The following is an 18,739-nucleotide window of genomic DNA, read 5'->3' as shown; positions in this document are numbered from 1 at the left end:
AGAGCCTTAGTGACTCAGAAAATTGTCCACTCATTAAATAGTAATACCAGGTGCTTCAGAGGGCTTAGTGGTGTTCTTCTCTAAAGACAGGTCTAAAGGTGGAGAAAGCATCTTTATTAAATGTCAATCTTTGAGCCCATAGTAGAGGGTTTTTTTCCCCTATGTGGTTGTGGTTGTGTGTGTGTGTGTGTGTGTGTGTGTGTGTGTGTGTGTGTGTGTTTTAAATACAACTGTGTTGAGAGTCTGGCTCGATCATTTGTTAAGACATCCATGGGAGAACTTTTTTTCTTGGTTAGTCAGATGTCTGCTCCTTATAAACTAAATGTCATCCCAGAATAAATAGATACTATTGTGTTGTTTGCCCTGGCACACAATATTTGTATTGTATTTGACATTTCCCTTAAGAGCTGAATCAAAGTAGTTAATTTAAAAAGCAAATATTTGTAACAAGCTTGGAATTTATTTTTAAGTGAAATCTCTAACAATGCATTCTGTTTACCAAATAATGAAACAATGTCTGTGGGATGCAAGATTGACATATAAAGTTGTGTCCTTGTATCAACCCTGTAGACTTAATTTCCCAAAGTTAAATGTTTGAATTTAGTCCTGGATGATTTCAACTGTTATTTGAAATGATTTCCTGCTTCTCCTCATGTATTTATAAAATGGCCACTAGGAAGACTTATCTTCCTGAGTTCAAATGTGGCCTCAGATTTGAGCTGTATGATCCTGGGCAAGTTACTTAATCCTGTTTGGCTTAGTTTCTTCATCTGTAAAATGGGCTGGTGAAGGAAATGATAAACTGCTCCAGTGTCTTTGCCAAGAAAATGCCAAATGGGTCATAGTTGTATACAACTGAAAAACTACTGAACACCAAATAACATGTGATATATTATAAAGAATTGTAATGTTTTTAATGGTGTCTTGTGATTTGTCAACCTCTTTTTTTTTTTTTTTTAAAGTTTATTCATGTAGAGATATAAGATTGTTAGAACTGGAAGATCTTAAAAATCATCTAGTATAATTCTATCCTTTTACAAATGTGGTATCTAAGTTATATCAAAGACACAGAGTTGAAAGGGAACTCATTTTGACTAGTTCAATGCATATTTGAATCCAAATCCCCAAAGTTGTAATGTCCAGGCTAGCTTTCTGGAGGGCCTTGGGACCAGCCTTGATCTCAGCAGAATAATCACCACAAGAATAGTCAGGGATAAAGTCCAAAGTCCTCATTGTCTCCTTCAGTCTCCCAGTCTGAACCAGTCTTCTCCATAGTGCAGGAGGCAGGAGAGCCACCATGAGGATGGTCAAAGATAGAATGCCTATCTTCCAGTCCTTGTTAGCCCTCATATACCTTATTGCAATTACGTCATTATAGCATACTGATTATGTGTGAACTAGACAACCATTACATCACCATACTAAATACGAAGTATATGTGAACTAGAGAACTATCATCTCATCAATTCCACTGAGTTAACACCTTGTTTCAAGTATACTTCTCCAAAGTTCCGCCCTCTACACCAAGTGGCCATGTAACTTCACTCTGAAGACTTTGGACAGTGTAGGGATAAGGCTGGTGGGTGTAGTGAGTGAGAGATGAGGGTAGGGGATGAGAAGTGGAGGTTGGAGATGGGAAGGACCACTATTTCTCAAGGCAGTTTATTCTACCTTTGTGTAATAAATTATTGGGAAGATTTTTCTTGCATAGACTTAATTCTGTCTTCCTCTAACTTCTTTCTAGACAGAGTGCCAAATAGAACATAAAAACAACAAATATTAAGTGCTTATGTATGCATTTATGGTAATACAATGCTCTGCATTAGGTAGTGAGAAAGGGAAAGCATTTGTTTCATGTTTTAGAGCACTTAATAAGGCAGAGACAGATAACTTTAATATGCAAAATTACAGTATAAGTGTACAACAGAATCATAAAACAAAATGAGATGATAGCTCCAAGAGGAAAGCCTTGTCAGCTAAAGGAATTATGGAAGATTTCCTGGATTAGGTGAAATTTGTGATTTAAAGAATGGGTAGAAATTCAGTAGATGGAGAGGGAGGGAAGTCATTCCTTAAATAGGAAACAGCATGTTCAAAGGTATGAAAAAATGCAGTTTTTGCTTGAGGGACAGAGTTTTCTCATGCAAACCTTCTTAAACTGTGGATTGTGACTTCATATGTAATCATATAATTGAAAATGGGGGTCACAGAAGTATGATTTATTATCTATCAATAAATGTTTTATTTACTTAACTATTTCGTACACCTGTGTACCCAAGGTCATGTAAAAATCGCTTGGACAAAAAGGGGTCATAAAGTGGAAAAAATTTAAGGACCTCTGGCCTAGTCTGTTTGGGCTGTGGAATATGTGGAGGATAGAAAAGTGAGATAAACTAGAAATGTAGAAGGTTTCTGTGTTGTGGGCATCATGCAGAAGATCGTAGGACTTTAGGAGTCATCTAGTCAAATAATTTTATTTTACAGATAAGGAAACTGAGACATGAGGTTAAGTGATTTGTCCAGGATCACACAGATATCAGGTGGTAGGGTGAGGATTCTTCTCCTAATCCACTCTTCTTCTGCGCTACCAGTTTGAAATTGAGTCAGGAAACTAAAGACCCACTGAAGATTTTTGAGCAGAGAAGGGACATGACCTGATCTGTGAATAAGAAGGATCATTCTGACAGTTATGGATGAAATGCAGAAATTGGAAATGGGAAGACCTGAAAGGGTACTGTTGTAGTAATTCAAGTGGATGCTAAGCTAGGGCCTTTCCCAGGGGGTGACAGTGGGATTATGAGAAGGGATTTGAGAGACGATGTGAAGATGGGATCATGGGAGCTAATTCCTGATTAGATAGGTGAAGGTGAATGAGCAGTTCTTTTGACTAATAACTGTATGCCAGTTTCAATGCCCCTTGCCCTCCTGGTTGCCCTCTCTGAATGTACTCCAGCTTAGCAAAACCCTTCCTAAAGTATGATACCATGATCTAAGCAAGATAGGCCAGATGTCATCTGACCAGCAGAGAAAATGGTGGTCTGTAATCTCTCTGGTTCTAGATAATCAGCTTTTCTCATTAGTCAAGTTTGGAGGTTTCAGCAGGACACTAGGTTAGGGATGGACAGCATGAGTGCAGTTAAATAGGTGGTATGCATGAAGAAACTTAGAAACCAACTAAGCATGGAAAAAACAGTTAATTAGCATATATAGCCTTCCACCATGGGCACTTAAAGATAACCTGAAGCTTAGTGTCTTTGGGGTGTGGGACTCAGGGATACAACAGGTTATATTTACAAAATAATGAATAATCCCATTTAGAACCCAGAAGAGGGAAGCTACCATTTCCTTTAGTGATTTACACAGTCCTCATTCAAATTTCATGCTATATGAAAGGCTGTGTCTGCTACATTTATTTCTTTGCCATTTAAGAAAAGAGTTAATTTAGATGTGCTATTGAACAAAATACAGATTATACCATTACTCCCTTTACTTAATCAACAAGCATTTGTTATGCACCTACTATGTACTAGGAAGGCTATAGGGGTGTTCAAGAAGGACTAGCGTCTCTGGTGTGGGAGCTTGCCGAGCCCTATTCAAGCCTGTTTATCCACCTTTGGAGTCTACCTCTCACTCGATTCTCACCTGAGGCTCTGTGAAATTGGAGTATGCACAGTGGCTGTATCCCAGTAAATCCTGTCAGCACAGGGAAAAACCAGGTTGAGGGTAACCTGTGAGCCAAAAACCTGTCTGTAAGTTACCCCAAACATATGAAGACTTTTCCAGTTGGAATGGATGGATGAGGACATATGTTCCAATGGCAATGAAGTGGTTGACATAGGTGTTCTGGAGCACTTAGACTTGGTCAGACATTGAAGACTCCAAGGTCATCCGCTGCAACCTGGGCCATCACTAATCGTCCTGATTTTTGTTTTGCCACTGGACTTCAAGAGAGGATAAGGCTAATAACTTTGTGTAGCTCTGCCTCTTGTAAATCCAATTCACACGCCAATGTCGTTGGTCCTCTTTGAATATGGAAGACAACAACATGTCTATATTGTTGGTATTAGGTACTATTGTAAGTTTGGGGGTTCCAAGTACAAAGGATGAAAATCCCTCTCAAGGTAATTACTGTAGAGTGAACTGTATTTATAATTATAGATTCATCTATTTGTATCCCCAAAATCTACTTGGAGACACTTATGTAAGTTATTTTAGCATGTTTTTCAGGAATTTGGGGCTCTCATTATATAAGAAGACTTTGGAAAGAGAGGGTCTCAGGTAATGTCCATCAGATAGCATTTATTAAGCACTTATTATGTTCCAATACTCTTCTAAGCCCTGAGAAGACAAAGAAAGACAAAAGACAGCTCTCTTGAGAAACTTAACCTAACGGAGAGACAACATACAAACTACTATACAGACAAGCTATAATACAGGGTAAATTGAAATAATCACCGGAGGAGAAGTGCTAGAATTGAGATTAGGAAGGACTTCTATAGGAGGTAGGATTTTAGTTGAGACTTGAAGGATATAAGGGAAGCCAGGAGGTAGAGATAAAGAGAAAGCATTCGAGACATCTTAGGTAGATACTGACAATACTGGGAGCTCAGAGATGGAGTGTCTTGTTCAAAGATCAGTAAGATGACCAGTATTACGTATAGAAATATATATGAAGGCATCAGCAAATGATCCTGATTCCAAAGGATCCTGGGGAGATAGGAGATAGTTCATGAATTGTCTTGTGAATTTGGATTCTTGGGTGAAAGGCAGCACCATATAGTGGTTAAGGTTAGCAAGCTGATAATTGTCTGAGTCCCATCTCTGCCACTTACTGGTCAGGATGGTAGGATGGTATAATGTTACTACTTTCCTACTTATTTTATAGGATTATTGTGAAGCCTACAAGAATGTGTGTGTGTGTGTGTGTAATGCATATATTTTGTACTTTTTCTTTAATGCTTCTGTGAATTATAGTGTCCTTGTATTTCAAATATTTGTTCAAAGTCAAGGGGAGGAAGGCTATTTGCTTCACTCAAATTTTTTCATCCCATACTGTAGCCAGGTGTTATATGACTTCTAGCTAGTGATGAGTAAATTGTTGTTTTTTTAAATTAGCTCATTCACTTTGTTCAGGAACATTAGCAACCTAATTACTGAAATAACTAAATTGTTGTTGAGCTAATATAATAAAGTTGTTTGTCCTTTGCTTCTTCCTTCTCCTTTCCTTAAGCAAGTAAATATGAAACCACTGGGGCTCAAAGTTCATTACATATATTGATTTTTTTTCCTTAACCAAAGCTTTAAAAGGCTGTGACCTCATAATGAAAAGAGCATGATGTTGGCTAAATGGATGGCTGTCTAAAACTCTTTAAGTTAATGGAGTGTGTTATTAGATGTTATATGCCAAACATTTCATGGTTGTTTTATTTTAGCATTTTGGACTTTATATTCTTAGAGGTCTTTTTAGTCTTCTAAATGCTTATGAATCCACAATGCTTTTCACATCCCAACAAGGTAGGTGTGGTTGTTTTTGTTATTGTTTTACAGAAGAGAGATTAAAAAGTATGAAAGAATTAAATGAATTGCTTGAGCTCTTATACTTAAGATAAATGTGATTTCATAAATGTGTGCAATTCCTTCAGTGATGCAGATTACCACCCTCTCTATACTCTCATCATCCTATGCTACTTTTTACCTGATTCTAGAATATCAAAACAGTTTTCACTGATCATTTCTTGAAAGATGCTTTGTAGACCCTCCTATCCCCTTTTTTATTATGGCTTTAAAGTAGTCCAATGATTTTTTCATTATTTTTGTGTGCTTTCTTTACCAAGCTGTTGATTTTTGTTTTTCATAATTTTCTTACGTCATTGTTATTTCTTTTCTCAGTTTTTCTTCTACTTCTCTTATTTGATTTTTAAAATCCATTTTGCACTCTTTTGGGAATTCTTTTTGAGTTAGAGACTAATTCACTCTTTGAGACTTTGGATGTAGCAGTTTTGATTCTTATAAATTTAATTTTTGATCTTTCCTGTCACTGTAGTAACTTTCTATGTTCTTCTTCTTATTATTTTGTGATTGTTTGCTCATTTCTAAGCCTCTTTATTGATTTTTAACTTTATGTTAAACTTGGGTCTGCTCCCAGTATGGAAGCTGCATTGTCCCACAAGGTTGAGGTTTTCTGTACAGCTGTTTGCAGAGTTACTTCTGAGAGTCTGTAAGTTTTTAGGTCTTCCAAGGTGTGTGTTTGCTGCTCTTCTGGTGAGTACTCCATTCTCCCCTGGAGTATAAGTACTTCTTTCTGCCCTGGAACTATGACCAGGGTTTCTGCTCCCCTGCAGCTTTAAGCTCTGGTGTATTAGTGCTCCTCCCTGCCCTGTGACTGCAATCCAGGATTTCAACCCAATGTGTGTATAGGCAATGCTACCTATGCCAACAAAGGGACCTCTTTAATCTTTCTGACCTGTTGTCTGAGCCATTTACTATCTGTGGGATGAGAACTCTGGAAGCTGCTGCTGGAGCGATTCAACTGGCTTTCCAGGGGATTGCCTATGCTAGACTATGCTCTACTGTCACCCCAATGCAACAGACCTTTCTTATTGACCTTCTAAGTTGTCTTGGGTTGGAACATTGTTTCACCCCATGCTTTTGTAGTTTCTGCTACTTCAGAATTAATTTTAAGGTAGTATTTAATGTTTGGAGGAGAATTTGGGAGAGCTCAGGTGAAGCCCTGCCTTTTCTCTGTCATTTTGATTCTTCCTTCCACCTTCTTTGAGATTCATGATATATTAGGTATTTTATATCCACATAGCATCATTGGAAAAAATGCTTTTTTTTTTTTTTTTTTTTAAAGGAAAAAGTGACTGTGGTCACGTGCTCTTTGTGCTGCTGCTCTAACTGAACGGTATAGTCTTGACAGCACCTATTCTTCATCCACTTGGTTTTTCCTGAATAGTTAGTCTGAACACTTTGGAGTGGTTTCTAATATCATTATGAGATAGCAGTGTTTTGAGTCTTAAAAAAAATATGAGCATGTGGAAATCTCTACCAGCTATAGAGAAGCCCTCTTTTGTTTGGGCTCTGTGTTGGGCATTCTCTAAGACAAGAACAAATACATTTGGCTCATTCATTTCTTTCTATATGTTAGGCATGATAATTGCCAGAAGATTGTCAAACAAAATTATGCCTTTTGAAATATCTTTCAAGGAATCTTGTATGATTTTGGCATTTGCATGGGAGGCACTTTATTAGGATAGCATTCTTAAGGTGGCGTTTTGTTTTACCTGCTCAAATTTTTTTTGTTTTTCTCAACTATTAAGCCAAACAAATAATCAACAAATAAGCACAGTGGGTCTTGTATTCTCTTTACTTTTTAGTCATCTGTGTGACTGGGAAATTGTGTTATATTATAAAATATTGTTTATAAACGCCTACCCTTTTCACCTCTTTAGTTAGAATGGCTAATATATGTATAGATTAATCCCATAAAACTATTATAAAGATGGGAAAGCTAAAGTTCATTTTATTAATTTTGGCTCATTGTTTTAGCCTACTGAGAGCTTTTGGAATTTCTGTTCTGTCTTTTATCAAAATCAGGATTCCCCAAAATTCCAACTGCCTTAAAAGACAGAATGATGTAGCCAATGCACATCATTAAGCATAAGAAAGAAATTGTGAAAGAATATAGTCATGTCAAATGGTATTGTCAAAGGAAAACTCTTTTTAACTGTATTTTAAAGTTTACTTGTATCTTTGTTTTATTTTGCCTAAATATTTATTTTGTGATGATTCCTATTATTTGTAATCAAATTTGATTAAGATATTCCTTAAATTTAAGATAATTAAACAATGAGGCTTTTATTTAAGTTGTACTCTGCTGCTTTACTGTGGATGGAGATGATCTAAGGAACTTATGTCAGTGGACCCCTAGCTTTAGCAGGTATTACAGAGTTGGAGAAGTGTCAAATCAAATGCCTGACAATTGTCCCTCAGCCTTGTATATGAAGATCATTCTACTTGGTCATCAGCGGGTTGGCACTAAGAAATATTTAGGTTTTTTATTTGTTTGTTTGTTTTGGCTTGGGCTATTTACTAAAAATGTCTACTAAGATGTGCAGGGATTATAATTTGTACTAGTAGGGTACCATATGTATCAAATTGTGTATTTTTTTGAATAACTGAATTATTGGAAAAGGAAAACTTAAGTTATGATGTATTTATTTTATTCCACAGAACATAATCGTGGGAAAGAATGATTGCATCAAGCATTCTATGAAATATGGATACAAATTAAAATAATTAAAGGATTCTCATTCTCAGAAACACAACAAAATGTATAAATCAGCGGAGACAGTGAAGCGTCGACTCAATGTGCATGCACCACCAAGGATCAGAAGTGTGGATGTTGCCAGAGGACGAGCAGGATATGGATTTACCCTTTCTGGACAAGCGCCTTGTATTCTTAGTTGTGTTATGAAAGGGAGCCCTGCAGACTACGTCGGACTAAAAGCTGGAGACCAGATATTTGCTGTCAATGACATCAATGTAAAAAAGGCTTCTCATGAAGATGTAGTGAAGCTCATAGGGAAATGTTCTGGGGTGCTACATATGATAATTTGTGAAGGCATCAGTCATATGGACTCTTGTTCTAGTGATGAAGAAGTTGGATTTTATGAAGGAAAAGGCTGGCTAAAGCCCAAACTTGATTCCAAAGCATTAGGTATCAACAGAGCAGAGAGAGTTGTTGAAGAAATGCAGTCTGGTGGAATTTTTAGCATGATCTTTGAAAATCCTACTCTTTGTGCTGCCAGTTCAGATCACTCAAAACCAAAACAAAGATCTCTTTCAGAGTCGGCTGCTGCCGCCTCTCGGTTTGACATTGCACAGGAAAGTCTAAGTAGCCCCAATTATAATCTCCATTCTAAGGATGAAATGTCTAAAGTCATACATGATGATTCAGTTTTCAGTATTGGATTAGAAAATCATGATGACTTTGGATTAGATGCAAGCATTTTGAATGTTGCCATGGTAGTAGGTTATCTAGGTTCAATAGAACTTCCTTCAACTAGCTCCAACCTTGAATATGATAGTCTGCAGGCTATTCGTGGATGTATGAGACGCTTGCGGGCTGAACAGAAAATACATTCATTGGTGATGATGAAGATTATGCATGACTGCATTCAACTCTGCACCGACAAAGCTGGAGTAGTGGCTGAATATCCTGCAGAGAAACTGGCATTTAGTGCAGTGTGTCCAGATGACAGAAGGTTCTTTGGACTGGTCACCATGCAGACTAATGATGATGGAAGTTTAGCTCAGGAAGATGAAGGAGTTTTGAGAACTTCTTGTCATGTTTTTATGGTAGATCCAGAACTGTTTAGCCATAAAATTCATCAAGGCATTGCGAGACGATTTGGGTTTGACTGTACAGCTGATCCAGACACTAATGGTTGTTTAGAGTTCCCAACATCATCTTTACCCGTTTTGCAATTTATTTCAGTCCTATATAGAGACATGGGAGAATTGATTGAAGGAATGAGAGCACGGGCCTTCCTGGATGGCGATGCTGATGCCCATCAGAATAACAGCACAAGTAGCAATAGTGACAGTGGCATTGGCAATTTCAACCAGGAAGAAAAAAGTAACAGAGTTCTTGTGGTGGATTTGGGGAGCAGTTCAAGCAAGCACATTCCTAGTAACATGTGGGAAAACCCAGGAGGAAGAGCCTCAAACCCTCCTGCTGCTCATTGGAATGGTTTCTGTCATGATTCCGAAGGAAGTTCTTTAGAACCAATTCAGAATGATAAATTCTGTGAGTTAAATAAACATTTAGGACCTTCTTCCCGAATGGAGATTCCTCTTGTTTCTTCACGGAGTTCAGTGCCTCCTTCCAAAAGAAGTGCCACGGGTATGAGTGGGGGTGCCAACCAAAGGTGGCTGCCTGTGCATGTGCTCCAGGAGTGGCAACATGGCCACGCCAGTGATCAGGAGTCATACACGGACTCTACAGATGGATGGTCTAGTGTGAACTGTGGCACACTTCCTCCTCCAATGAATAAGATTCCAGCCGACCGCTACAGGGTTGAGGGCAGCTTTGTTCAGCCTCAGCTAAGTGCTCACAAGAATGAATGGTCTAAAAAAGCTTTTGGAATGCAGAACTTTTTTGGCCCTCATCGAAATGTTAGAAAGATAAAAGAAGACAAAAAGGTAAGCATTGTTATGAATAGTCTTAGAATAGTCTTAAACAACAGCAGCTTGGATGAGTCAATTATTTTGGTCAATTATTTAAGAAGTCATATAAATTTGCTTTTTATATCTAACTGTCAAATGCACAGTACTTTACTTTTCCAAATTCAGTAGAGCCTCATGTTAAGAAAATTGACAAGATAAAAATGTTAATTGATAAAGCAGGTTTCTTTTGCAAAACACAAAAAACTAAGAGCCCTTATTCTTTACTTGATTTGACAAGATTCATTCAGGGTTCAGGTTTCTATTAATTACTTGTTATATCAAATATGTTCAAAATTATATTTACACAGCTCCTTTAGGAACATGACTGTTGAAAAATGAAGTAGAAATGGAATCACAGAATCCTAGTTTTGGCAGGGAATATTTAGAAAATGAAGCAGTAATCATAAAGAGCCAGCCATGTCCTCATCAGAATGGATTATACCAAATTAATGTCATTAAAAAAAAGGTTTATCAAACTGGTGGATTAAGGAAATGCTATAGATATAGTTTACCCAGATATTAGCGAAGCATTTGGTAAACCTTTTCATGGCATTTTGGTTGAAAATATAGGGAAATGTGAGCTAGACAACAGTGTTGTTTTAGGTAGATGGAGAATAGATTGGATGGTTGGTCACAAAGAACATTCATTAAGGTCTGATGTCACCAGGGAAGTTGGTTTCCAATAGAATGCCCCAGGAATTAGTGTTTGACCTTATGCTGTTTAACATTTTTATCAGTGAATTGGCTAGAATACATAAGTGGCATTTTTATCAATTCTTTCAGATGTTATAACTGGGAAGGATCATAAAAGTGTATTCAAAGAAGTATTTTAAAAAGTCTTAATAGGCTGCAATATTAGGCTGAATCAGAAATAGCTTTTAACAGGGTTACATGTCTTATACTTTGGATTAAAAAATCAACTTCATAAGTATAATGGGAAATATAGATAAGTAATGGTTTGTCTGAAAATGAACTGAGAGTTAATGGAAAGTAAAGTCAATGTAAGTCAAGGATAGCCAAGAAACTCAATAAAGTCTTTCTTCACCCTACATTAAGAAAAGCATAGTTTCCAAGAACAATAATGACCCAATCCTATTGTACTTTCTCTTGGTCAAGCCAAATAATTTTGCATTCATTTTTGGGAACTTCATTTTTGGAAGGACTGTGATAAGTTGGGAGAGTATCTGGAAGGATAATAAAATGTTGAGGGATCTTGAATTCTTGCCTTATGAGAATTGGCTGAAGGAATTAAGGAAGAACTTAGATAGGAGAGTAGGATATGATAATTGTCTTCCAAGTATTTAAAAGACTTGTCTTAGTGAAAAATGGATTAAACTTGCTATTCTTGGCTTCTAGCTGTAGAATTCAGAGAAATGGCTAAAAGTTTTAAAGAGAATTTTGATTTGATATAAGGAAATAATGTTAGAAATATACAAAAATGGAATTGGTTTAGATTCTCTCTCATTCAAGATCTTCAAGCAAGGAACACTTTTTTTGAAATGTAGAGAGAATTTTATTTTCAGCTGGATTGGATGACTTCCTGAGTCCTAACTCTTTTTTTTTTTTTTTCTCATATATCTTTTTTTTTTTTTTTTTAAATTTTTTTATTTAATAATTACATTATATTTACACTCATTTCTGTTCCGATTTTTTTTTCCCCTCCCTCCCTCCACCCCCTCCCCTAGATGGCAAGCAGTCCTTTATATGTTGGATATGTTGCAGTATATCCTAGATACAATATATGTTTGCAGAACCGAACAGTTCTCTTGTTGCACAGGGAGAATTGGATTCAGAAGGTATAAATAATCCGGGAAGAGAAACAAAAATGCAGATAGTTCACATTCGTTTCCCAGTGTTCTTTCTTTGGGTGTAGCTGCTTTTGTCCGTCATTTATCAATTGAAACTCAGGTCTCTTTGTCCACTTCCATCAAAATATGTCCTCATACAATATCGTTGTCGAAGTGTATAATGATCTCCTGGTTCTGCTCATTTCACTTAGCATCAGTTCATGTAGGTCTCTCCAAGCCTCTCTGTATTCATCCTGCTGGTCATTTCTTACAGAACAATAATATTCCATAACATTCATATACCACAATTTACCCAGCCATTCTCCAATTGATGGGCATCCATTCATTTTCCAGTTTCTAGCCACTACAAACAGGGCTGCTACAAACATTTTGGCACATACAGGTCCCTTTCCCTTCTTTAGTATTTCTTTGGGATATAAGCCCAATAGAAACACTGCTGGATCAAAGGATATGCACATTTTGATAATTTTTTGGGCATAATTCCAGATTGCTCTCCAGAATGGTTGGATTCGTTCACAACTCCACCAACAATGCATTAGTGTCCCAGTTTTCCCGCATCCCCTCCAACATTCATCATTATTTTTTCCTGTCATCTTAGCCAATCTGACAGGTGTGTAGTGGTATCTCAGAGTTGTCTTAATTTGCATTTCTCTGATCAATAATGATTTGGAACACTCTTTCATATGAGTGGTAATAGTTTCAATCTCATCCTCTGAAAATTGTCTGTTCATATCCTTTGACCATTTATCAATTGGAGAATGGCTTGATTTCTTATAAATTTGAGTCAGTTCTCTATATATTTTGGAAATGAGGCCTTTATCAGAACCTTTAACTGTGAAAATGTTTTCCCAGTTTGTTGCTTCCCTTCTAATCTTGTTTGCATTAGTTTTATTTGTACAAAGGCTTTTTAATTTGATGTAATCGAAATTTTCTATTCTGTGATCAGTAATGGTCTCTAGTTCATCTTTGGTCACAAATTTCTTTCTCCTCCACAAGTCTGAGAGATAAACTATTCTATGTTCCTCTAATTTATTTATAGTCTCGTTCTTTATGCCTAGGTCATAGACCCATTTTGATCTTATCTTGGTATATGGTGTTAAGTGTGGGTCCATGCCTAATTTCTGCCATACTAATTTCCAATTATCCCAGCAGTTTTTATCAAATAATGAATTCTTTTCCCAGAAGTTAGGGGCTTTGGGTTTGTCAAACACTAGATTGCTATAATTGCTGAGTCCTAACTCTTAAAATTCCATCATTAGAAAGCATATAATCCAGTTTCCTTGTTTGATAGGTGAGGAAACTCACCTGAAAAGAGCAAACTCATTTTCAGATGAGGAAAAAATTTGCTTCAGATAATTTAGATAGTAAGCATCAGGACCAAAATTATTGTTTAAAATGATACTATGAACTCTAAAGAAATGTTTTAACATCGTTATTTCTCATTTAAAGAAAGTGCTTATTATTGTATTGCTTTAAATAAAGATCAACATATTTATTTCTGAATGAATCTTTTATTTGAGGAAAATGTGTGAGAGTAAATGCTCAAGCAGGAGCTAGGAATGTTATATGCTTATAAGATTTGAGCTAGTTAGCAAGGATTATAATGTTCAGTTAATGAAGTTTAGGAGATCTATTATAGTTAAACTTTGTGGCTTTGAGATTCACTTGCTGTGCAACTAGTAATTAGTTAATCTTTCTGATCCTCAGTATCCTTATCTATAAAATAGGAATTCTTAGACTACCTATGTCATAGACATATTGTGGAGACCATGTTTTATAAACCTGTCATGCTACAGAAATGGGAGAACTTTTATTCTGTTCTGTTGTTTCTCTGTAGGTAAAATAGGTCACATTTCTGTGACACTTAATGTTTTATGAAATAATTTATTTAACAACAGTCTTGTGTGGATGGGTAGTGCCATTACTGTTCTCATTTGGTACCTGAAGAAACCTAGACACAGAAAGATTTAATGACTTGACTAAATGACAGAGTTAGTAAATAGAGCAAGGAAGGGCTTACACCTAGATCTTCTGAGGCTGTCTGTTATACTTTTAGAGTCAATTGACTTTTCATTCTTCTTTCTTTCTTAAATTCTGACTAAATATTACTCTAGAAAGTAGCATAAACCTATAGATGCCTATAATTCCAGATGTGAATGCAAAATGAAATCATTGAAATGTTTAAAGATGACTAATTTCCTACCTTTACATCCCATTCCAACTTATTCTCCTTTTCCTTCTAGCCTTGCACTTCTAATGAGGGGAAATAGAAAGTGAGCAAGGAGAGAACTTAAAAGTCCTTGAGTTTTGTGACAGGAAAGAGAAAGTGTATGCAAGCTGAACTGATTATCATCTCTATATCACCTTTTGAATCAGATAAAAGGTATGGCCAGAATAGTGGGTACCACAAGACTATACAAATAGAATCCCAGGATTATTTTGTTCAAATGAGTTAAGACATGATTTGAGGCCATTTTAAGAATGAGACCATTCAAAGGAGATGAACAGACAATTTTCAGATGAAGAAATGAAACTATAGTCACATGAAAAGGTGCTCCAAATCACAGTTGATCAGAAAAATGCAAATTAAAGACAACTTGAGATTCTATTACACACCTCTCAGATTGGCTAAGATGACAGGAAAAGATAATGACGAATGTTGGAGGGGATGTGGGAAAACTGGAACACTGATACATTGTTGGTGAAACTGTGAACGAATCCAATCATTCTGGAGAGCACTTTGGAATTATGCTCAAAAGTTATCAAATTGTGCATTCCCTTTGATCCAGCAGTATTACTACTGGGCTTATATCCCAAAGAGGTCTTAAAGAAGGGAAAGGGACCCACGTGTGCAAGAATGTTTGTGGCAGCCCTTTTTGTAATGGCAAGAAACTGGAAACTGAGTGGATGGCCATCAGTTGAAGAATGGCTGAATAAATTGTGGTATATTAATGTAATGGAATATTATTGTTCTGTAAGAAATGACCAGCAGGATGATTTCAGAGAGACCTGGAGAGACTTACATGAACTGATGCTAAGTGAAATGAGCAGAACCAGGAGATCATCATATACTTCAACAACAATACTATATGATGATCAATTCTGATGGATGTGACTCTCTTCAACAATGAGAGGATCCAGGTAAGTTTCAATTGTTCAGTAATGAAAAGAATCAGCTACACTCAGAGAGAGAACTATGGGAAATGAGTGTGGATCATAACATAGCATTTCCACTCTTTCTGTTATTGTTTGCTTGTATTTTTGTTTTTCTTCTCAGATTTTTTACCTTTTTTCTAGATCTGATTTCTCTTGTGCACAAGATAATTGTATATATATATTGTATTTAACATATACTTTAACATATTTAACATGTATTGGACTACCTGCCATCTAGAGGAAGGGAGTGGGGAGAAAGAGGGGAAAAGGGAACTGAAGGTTTTACAAGGGTCAATGTTGAAAAATTACCCATGCATATGTTTTGTAAATAAAAAGCTATAATAATAATAATAATGATAAAAAGAATAAGAGACCATTTATTCAAATATTGTATATTTATTTTCACATTAAAATTTTATGATAAAATCTGGCATGTTTCTATTGCTCTTCTTAATCAACTCTTCCTCTTTCTTGTTGTCTCTTGAAATGTGGATGGGTATTCATAGTGATGGTCCTGTAGCCTTGAAAGATCTCATTTTGTTTTCTGAGTCTTCTAAAAGAGATTCAATTATTTAATTGGATAAGCTTGTATTAAGAATATGCTATATGCTAAACACTTTCTTAGGGCTCTTGGGATACAAGGACTTTTTGTTGTCTTCTTTTTTTTAAGTTAATAGTTCTTGTCCCAAAAGAGCATATAAACTATATTAAATTAATTTAGTCATATCTCTCTTTTTTAAAAAATTAAAGCTTTTTATTTAAAAAGCATATGCATATGTAATTTTTTCCAACACTGACCCTTGCAAAACCTTATGTTCCAAATTATCCCCTCCTTCCCCCCACTTCCTCCCCTAGCTTTCAGGTAGTCCAATACATGTTAAATATGTTGAAATACACGTTAGATCCAATATATGTATACATATTTATACAGTTATCTTGATGCACAAGAAAAATCTGATCAAGAAGGAAGAAAAAGAAAAACTGAGAAAGAAAACAAAATGCAAATAACAGAAAGAATGAGAATGCTCTGTTGTGTTTCATACTCTGTTCCCACCATCATCTCTGGGTGTAGATGGCTCTCTTCATTACTGAACAATTGGAACTTGTTTGAATCATCTCATTGTTGAAGAGAGCCACATTTATCAGAAGTGATATTTGTATAGTCTTGTTGTTGCTGTGTACAATGATCTCCTGGTTCTGCTCATTTCACTTAGCATCAGTTCATAAAAGTCTCTCCAGGCCTTTCTGAAATCATCCTGCTGGTCCTTTCTTACAGAACAATAATATTCCATTACATTCATACACCATAACTTATTCAGCCATTCTCTAATCGATGAGCAGTCACTTAGTTTTCAGTTTCTTTCCACTACAAAAAGGGCTGCTAGAAACATTTTTGCACATATGAGTCCTTTCCCCTTTTTATGATCTCTTTGTATCCAGTAACTGATTGTATGACATTACTTATGATAGGGACTTTCAGAATGGAGTAGGATATTGTGAAAAATAACAGTTCTGGGAAAACACTTCTTGATTCAGAAAACTTTTAAGAAAAACACTTTTATTCCATTGGTGACAACACACCTTTCCCTCATGTAAATCCAAGCCTTCCATGAGATGTCTTCATGGGTTTTCACTAATAAATAGCAAAATTAATTTCTTACCTAGGAACCAGGGTGAAATTTCAGGGCCAGAAAAAGGACCAGCAACTCTTGGGAAACTGATTTAAATATCTCTTAGCTACTTAGTGCAGTGTCATTATCATGATTATTCACAGTAACTCATGTTGTTACAATATCTCTCTTGAGGTTTGCCAACTGTTCTTTACAATAACTCTGCTTCACTCAGCTAGGAAGTATGAGGTATTATGGCTCAGAATCCACAAACATTTGTAGTGATTTGAGTCACTCAAAAATATTTGTTGAATTCAAATGTTACTTGTTAAAACCTTTTAAAACTTAGTGCTATTGAAGAATCCCCAATGCACACAACATTCAACTTGTTCAACTTTTATTGTAACTGTCCATGATATGAATCCTTGGCATAGGAACAATTAGTCATGGTGCTTTTTGTTGTTCATTTATAGCTCAAGACTAAAAAGAAATTCCACAAAAGTTTGATTTATGCACTGACAAACTTAATTGATATTGGCAAGTAAATATGACAATTTGTAGGGCAGTAAATAGTTTGGGGACATCTATAATTTAGAAAGAAAGCTGAAACTAAAATGATTGTCTGCTGTTTCCTTAGAGTTTTCTACAGCAAATGGAGAGTATTACTGAATTAGATGTTGTGATTCTTGAAACCAGTGAGTGTCACACTTAGGGAAAATATACCACTTTACTCATCAGTTGGGTAAACTATAAACCCAAGCCAAACCTATGTTATTTAATGGACTCACAAATTAGACAAAGAATGGTTTCATGAGCCAGAAACCATGGCAGTCACTAGGGAGTGACTTCTTACCAAGGTTTAAATGAGAGGCTCCCAGAAGATCTAGTTTGTTTTTGTACATATGAGAGAAGATGATTTGGGGGAAACATGTACTTAGCTTCCTGACAATGAACAGGATCTGTGTACTTGTCTTTTCTTGACCATAAGATCTTATTTTGTTTTGTTTTAATTTTCTAATAATTAGAAAATGATTAAGTAAACAAAAATAATGAGGAGAGACATTAGTGACCAATATTAGTGACCACAATCCATTTTCTTATGGCATAGCAAATTACAGGTTCATCAAATACCACACCAAGAGAATATTGGATTTCAGTGAAGCAGTTTTCTATGATCAGTCTAGCACAATGAGAGGAAGTATTATAATAGATTGTGGGAAGGATCTAGAGAATTCTAAAAGACCATGTTTAAGGCAGAACAGATTGTAATTTCTCTGAAAGCGAAGTAAGAAATGTTAGTGAATGGAAACAATGAGCTTCAAAGGGTAAGAAATTATTAATAGAGTTCTACAGTAGAAATTGGAAACTATTCTGAGATTCTAATCCCTGCTTGAGCTGAAACCTCTATTATTTTTCTGATAGGTGGTCATCTGGCCTTTATTCTGAGACCTCTACGGTCGGGAAATTTACTTCTTCCTAAGGATTCTTATTCTGCTTTTGAACTTTTCTGACCTGAGGGAAAACTAATCAGAAAATAGGGCAACTGACTAAGTCATAAAAGGGTTATAGTAAGCTAGATTTAGTTAGAAAGTCAAACAGGTCTATTTAAAAGGAAAAAAACCATTCCCCTAGAGTTTGTGCCTAACTGATAGGTTTCTATAAGAAGCAGGAGTATAGCAAAACATGTACTGAAAATTTAGTGTCCCCTGTAACTCATGATATGTTTGTGGCACTGAATTATTCTTTGTAGTTGTATTTCTTTAACTTCAAGATATTTGAATTAAGATGTTAGAGGGAATGTCAGATTGCACCAACTTTTGGATTTGGATATAGGGGAAGGAAGTCAAGAGTAATAGAACAAAATAACTAAAAGAGGTCCTTAAAGGTTCTTGTTCAAGTTCTTGTCCAAAGTCACACAGGTTGTGAATGGTGATT

The 18,739-nt window shown here is 36.0% G+C and overlaps 1 protein-coding gene across 3 annotated transcripts in view; it reads left to right on the top strand.

Moving 5' to 3' along the window:
- Positions 1 to 18,739, top strand: part of RGS12 (regulator of G protein signaling 12) — a 247,830-nt gene that overhangs the window by 17,447 nt on the left and 211,644 nt on the right. For all 3 annotated transcript variants that reach the window (XM_051964985.1, XM_051964986.1, XM_051964988.1), the window contains exon 2: positions 8,233 to 10,206. In XM_051964985.1, coding sequence (XP_051820945.1) covers positions 8,332 to 10,206 — 1,875 coding nt within the window. In that variant the 5' untranslated portion in view covers positions 8,233 to 8,331. The remainder of the gene's footprint in view (positions 1 to 8,232; positions 10,207 to 18,739) is intronic.

This window comes from Antechinus flavipes, chromosome 6 (genome assembly GCF_016432865.1).
Source record: "Antechinus flavipes isolate AdamAnt ecotype Samford, QLD, Australia chromosome 6, AdamAnt_v2, whole genome shotgun sequence".
NCBI lineage: Eukaryota > Metazoa > Chordata > Mammalia > Dasyuromorphia > Dasyuridae > Antechinus > Antechinus flavipes.
This window is presented reverse-complemented; position numbering and strand designations above follow the sequence as displayed.